Genomic DNA, 5,741 nt, shown 5'->3' with positions numbered 1-5,741 from the left:
GTAGATGTATTCATAACAGCTAGTGTATATTTTTTAATATAATATTGTTGTTGTGTTTTCCGCTGTTATCTCTTGTCTGGGAGATAAAAGGTCCCTGTGCCCGCTCCTGGTGGCGGTGCCAGTCAGCGGCTCCACTGTTAATATGTAAACGGTCCGATGATTGAAGACTGCAGGCAGTTTCCCCGGCTGTGCCCTGAACCCGGGCCCCGCGCCATTGGCCGCCAGCTCTTGCGGCCAAACAACCAATGGGAGGGCGCCGACCACGAGCCGTCCTCCCTTGGGCCGCGTGTCCCTCGCCCTGATTGGTGGAAAGTTACTGTGGGAAAGAAAGTTTGGGAAGTTTCACACGAGCCGTTCGCGTGCAGGGCGAGATATAAATACAAGCCACACGCGGAGAGACCAACAGAGAGACTTCTGCATCCGCTCGTGATCGCTGCCGCGGCTGCTGCGCATCGCTCAAACGGATTTTAACTTGATACGATACAGATCTCAGGATTGTTTTGAGGGAGAGGGGACTTTTGAATATTGAACACTGAAAATATTCATCACCCTTTTTCTTACATCGCTGGATCGTAATTTGCTGTGGTTTTGTTGGATATTTCCGATACGAAAATGCCTTCCGATATGATGGAAAAAACGTCCTCCTCTCCGGTCGCTGCAACCCCTGCAAGCATGAACACAACTCCCGATAAACCCAAGACAGCATCTGAGCACAGAAAGGTTGGTATTATGAGTGCCCTTCATCTTAGAAATGCCTGCAACGTTTCATTTTGGACAACAATTTCCAGAAGTTCCTGATCCGAGGCAAAGGATTTCACTTTTACGCATGCAATAAAACAGTTAATCTAATTGTTTTTTTAAAATCTTTAGTCATCCAAGCCAATAATGGAAAAGAGGAGAAGAGCCAGAATCAACGAGAGCTTGGGGCAGCTGAAAACTCTCATCCTGGATGCGCTCAAAAAAGATGTAAGTACTCACTTATAGCGTCTTGGTTATTAATATATTTCAAAACTGACCCTGTCAAACGCTGAGAAAGTGAGCACGTAGTCCTAACCATGTGTGTTTTCCGTCCTCGCAGAGCTCCAGACACTCTAAACTGGAGAAAGCGGACATCCTGGAGATGACGGTGAAGCATCTCCGGAACCTCCAGAGGGCTCAGATGACCGGTAAGTCGCATTTTCCGGTCTCATGCCTGTGCGTTTTTAGAACACATCTGGGTTGGTCTAACAAAACCTGCTGAAGGTCCCCGCCGTCTAAATCTGACAGATTTGACACATTGTGCAAATAAAACAGCATGTGCATATGAATATCCTGAGTTAAATATACGTTTTCTCTGCAGCTGCTCTGAACACCGACCCCACTGTCTTGGGAAAATATCGCGCCGGTTTCAGCGAGTGCATGAACGAAGTCACCCGGTTCCTGTCCACCTGCGAAGGTGTCAACACCGAGGTCAGAACGCGGCTCCTCGGCCACTTGGCCAGCTGCATGACCCAGATCAACGCGATGAACTACCCCAGCCAGCACCAACACCAACACCAGCTCCCCTCCGTCGGACCAACCCACCCCTCCTTCGGCCAGCCCATGCAGATCCCCAGCTCATCCCCGCAGGTCCTGCCCATGAACCCGGTGTCCTGTAAAGGAGGTTCGTCGCCGGCTAATTTACCATCGGACGGCACAAAAGTCTACGGCGGTTTCCAGATCGTGCCAGCGACAGACGGACAGTTTGCATTCCTCATACCTAACGCGGCGTTTGCGCCAAACGGCCCCGTTATCCCCGTTTACGCCAATAACGTCAGCACACCGGTCCCTCTACCGGCTGCGGTTTCCCCCGGAGCCCCGTCGGGTAACGCGGACTCGGTGTGGCGACCCTGGTGAAAAGTGGGAAAGAGCCATCAAGACTTTAACATGACACTTAATAGTTCTCTCTTTGTTCAATGTTAGAAAGTTGTTTTGAATCTGTTTTTTTTCTTGTAAAATGGAAAGAGAATGCACTATATTTGTACAGCTAACAAGGGAGTGAAGTTCATATTGAAATGAGATTAGTATTGTGGAAGTCCGTTCACTGCATTTTTTTATATATATTTGAGTTGTCTTTTTTTACTGTGTGATGCCAAAGATATGTTCAATGCTCTTATGATGTTCTTCGTTTTGGAAGACAAATAAATTTGTAATGATATTGAAAAACATGCGCTTGAGTTGTTTGTTGGGAAAACTACATACGATCTTATTATTATTGCGTAAAACTGCAAATAATACGAATTTGCTCCTGTTTGTGCATCTTATTTGGTACTTAAAATATGATGTGTATTCGTCTGTGTGATATAACACATTTACCTTTTTGGTTGCACTATTTGTTATGTAAGAATCCCTTTTGAGTGTGCTGTTTACACACAACACCAACAAGTGTTTTGTTGGGTCAGAAAGGGATGGGAAATGTTAAGTTTTATTTTCAATATTAGTAACACTGGACCATACAGAAAAGGAAGTGTTGCTGGCTGTAAGAGACTCTCTGCAGTAATGTGTATGGTTCAATCTCTGCAACAACTAGTGTGCTATTTATTAAGAGGCATACATCTTACAGAGTGCCTCTGAGCAACAACACTGTTCATGCTCAGTAACTGTAAGTCACGCTGGACCAGACTGTCGGTAAACAGTAACTGTTGTAATTCTATTATCTCAGTAATTGAGTCAGGAAGGAGACCGTAGCTCTTCATCATGCAAAGGAGTGAGACTATAGTGCTGATAGTCCAGCAGTTTCACAACTCCTGGTGGAAACTTTGGAGTCTTACAGAGGTCACTTACGCCATCTAGCAGTGCAGCATTGTATTGCAGTGTGATTGGTATTTGTTAGGTCAACGAGTGGCGTCAATGGCTGCTGTGGTTGAACTTCTTAGATGAATAAGAGCAGAGCCTCTGGTTTATTAAAGATATGGTTATGTAAATAGGAAAATACTCTAATTATGTTTCTTTAAGTCTTGACATAGGAGCATTTTGTTGGAGAGGCTTAGGTTGCATCTGTGAGTAAAATAAGCTTCTCCAACCAGCAATTTCAGAGCTTGATAAATCATCTGTCACTTGAATCTTTGTTTTTATCTTGTGTTTTAAAAAAAACTATTTTATCAGGACAAGGAGCTAAATGGCCACTCATCAAAGATGACTCTTTACATTTCAAAGTAGGAAATTCAATTTTTGAACTCACAATCGAGCGTTAATTGGAAGTGAAGAAGCTAAAAAAGCTAGAAACTCATCTTTATGAGGATTTCAGCTGATCAGTCAGCTTCAACATTGCCAATAGCAATAATTTCCTGAGAGCATGAAGCAGAGAGGAGCCTCCGGCTGTGTCTTTAATCAGAGCCGAGGGAGTTCCTTGATGCCAGGGGATGGTGGGCTGACAGCAGAAGGACACGTTAAACACCTAGCCACTGAGCCATGTGGTAGCGCTCTGCTCTGCCCAGGTGTGTGTCCCCCCTCCAGCTATCCGAGTGTGGCCCTTCTTTGAAGGGGGTGTGTGTGGGAAGGGGGGTGCAGGTGTTTGCAATTATCAGTGCGCTAAGAGGCACAAAGTGTGGATAAGTGCCATCATTTTGAATTTCCATCACACCTTTTTACAGGGGGCCATGCATCCCTGTTTGATTGAAGCCATGTGTGTGCTCGTGCCTGTGCGTGCATACGTCTTGTGCGTGTGTGTTTGTGCAGAGTGTTGGGTGAGGACATGCCTGGCCAAAGGGCACAATGGGTGAGGTAGTGGAGAGTTAAGTGGGGGGTGTGGGGGTTCAAGGAAAGGCCTACCACACAGGATAACAGTCGGTCTCCTGTGTGCCAGAGCTTCTCCACACAAATATGCACAGTTGCACACACACCTCCACAAAACGTTCCCACAGCATTCCAGCTGTGCTCAGACCAGTGTCGAGCTTCCTGCCCCGAGCCCCGGGGCCACAGCTGGACGCGGGACGTCTGGGAGGCACGTGGTGTGACCCGGACGACACCCAGCTGCTGAGCCCTCCCTCCCCACCTCACAGCCTTTTCCCTTCTTCCTCCCTCCCTCCCTTCCTTCCCCCCTCCCCTCCTCTCCCCTCCCCACCAACATCTTCAGTGGTCTCTTCCCCTCTGGAGAAAAGCTTTACGAGCCTCTCCAATTACCCAGTGCAGTGGCCGAGCTGCCGGAGTGACCGCACACATGTCACAACACGACCGGGGGGTTAGCTGCCATGCGTGTCCATTAACTTTTCCCACACTCGGCGTGCATGCAGAGAGCAAAAGGAGGGGGGAAAAAGCCCCTCTGCTTCCTCTTTGGCTCTCTAAGTGCTACCATATGGTCCACTCTCTCCCTCTCTCTCTCTCTCCCATGGTTCCTCTTTCTCTCTCTCCCTCTCTCGCCCCGTCACTGGGGCTGTCTTTGATTGCAGCCCAGACAAGCGAGAGCTTTATGATTTAAGCCCAGGGCTTGCTGTACCAAGCCCTGGACTCATTTTGAAGCCAAACTCCTCTCTCTCTCTCTCTCTCTCTCTCTCTCTCCCTCCCCTCTTCATCCCCCCTCCTCCTGCAGTTGCAGGGGAAGGCTGGTTTCTGGCAGGAAATGAATAGCTCCCAGATGAGCGCAGGAACCTGAGAGGTCGTGAGAAAGAGGCGAACCCCCCTCCGCAGGCCCGGCCTGCTGCCAGCCGCCGGGGGAATGTGGGAGAGCGCCTCTCTGACACACGCATCAACCCCTCTGCCCTCCACCACACCGCCTGACTGACTGACTGCTTGCCTCTGCGCTGGGCGCTGAGCCTGGAAATAGACTGATAGACAGGACAACCGCCACCGAGCCCGGCAGCACGGCTCGTCAGCCAGCCAGCAGAGCAGCCAGGCAGGGAAAGGGAAAGCTGTGGGAGGGGAGAGAGAAGCTTTGGATCTGTGTGGGCGGAAGTGGATCGGTGTGTATATGCAATCTGAATCCTGATACAACCATACAATGCGATGGAAAGTTAGATTTTTAAGCTGTACGTTAGACTCATGTATGACCCTGACTGTCTATTTGCACATATTTTGTGCACAGAAATACACATGCATACACTCACTCACTCACATCCTTCCCTCCTTCTGTCCCAGAGGCTTACGCTCATTCCTGAGTATTCACTCAGACAGGTGTTCCTTGTCAGGAGGAAAGTTTTTTTCCCTTTGGTTCCCTGTGTGTTGAACTAACATGTATTCCTCCTGAGATAGACTCTGTTATGGTTGGACATGGTCAGAAGTTTAGCTACAGCTGTCCAGGCGTATTTTAGGACATTTTAAAATCATTGTTCTGCATCAGTGTGACATGTTGAGAATAACTAATTACAGACTCAAGGCCAGATATTGTATTTGCCAAGTGCAACACATACACATGATTCTGTTAATTGGCTCAGCGACGTAACAGCATGCATAGAGCAGTGGTTCCCAACATTGTTGCCTTCTAATCCGTAAATAACAAAATATATAGATTTCTGATTTGCAACACGTATGGCCTGAGTTAAAAGATGAGTCATGTGCATTGCAACCAACACCTGATATGTAAACATTTTTAGTTTTTTACTCACTCTCTGCATGTATGAGGTTGTAGCTGTTGATATTCATATAAAGGCAATGAACAGTAATGTAATACTTGGATCACCTATTCATAAAAGCTACTGGAGTCAGGGAGTTTGAATTATGCGTACTTGCGTATTAAAGGGCAAGTCTCATGGACCTGATCGACCACTCCACTATTTTTAGTCTATTAC

At 47.6% G+C, this 5,741-nt stretch overlaps 1 protein-coding gene across 1 annotated transcript; it reads left to right on the top strand.

The window, feature by feature from the left end:
• The first annotated feature begins 404 nt into the window (after positions 1–404).
• her6 (hairy-related 6) lies at positions 405–2,179 on the top strand. The gene is made up of 4 exons (XM_034531013.1): positions 405–720; positions 871–966; positions 1,079–1,166; positions 1,340–2,179. Exons 1-4 carry the CDS (start codon positions 613–615, stop codon positions 1,873–1,875), a joined length of 828 nt encoding a protein of 275 aa, XP_034386904.1. The 5' UTR covers positions 405–612; the 3' UTR covers positions 1,876–2,179.
• Positions 2,180–5,741: the final 3,562 nt, after the last annotated feature.

The sequence above is a fragment of the Cyclopterus lumpus genome, chromosome 4 (assembly GCF_009769545.1).
Source record: "Cyclopterus lumpus isolate fCycLum1 chromosome 4, fCycLum1.pri, whole genome shotgun sequence".
Classification (NCBI taxonomy): Eukaryota; Metazoa; Chordata; class Actinopteri; order Perciformes; family Cyclopteridae; genus Cyclopterus; species Cyclopterus lumpus.
The sequence above is the reverse complement of the archived record's forward strand: the minus strand, read 5'-3'. Positions and strand labels throughout refer to the sequence as shown.

Excerpts from the sequence above, each read along its gene's own strand:
- her6 (XM_034531013.1), top strand. The coding sequence starts at position 613 with ATGCCTTCCGATATGATGGAAAAAACGTCCTCCTCTCCGGTCGCTGCA. Across the intron at positions 721-870 it reads CAGCATCTGAGCACAGAAAG|TCATCCAAGCCAATAATGGA; the intron begins GTTGGTATTATG and ends TAAAATCTTTAG. Across the intron at positions 1,167-1,339 it reads CCAGAGGGCTCAGATGACCG|CTGCTCTGAACACCGACCCC; the intron begins GTAAGTCGCATT and ends TTTTCTCTGCAG.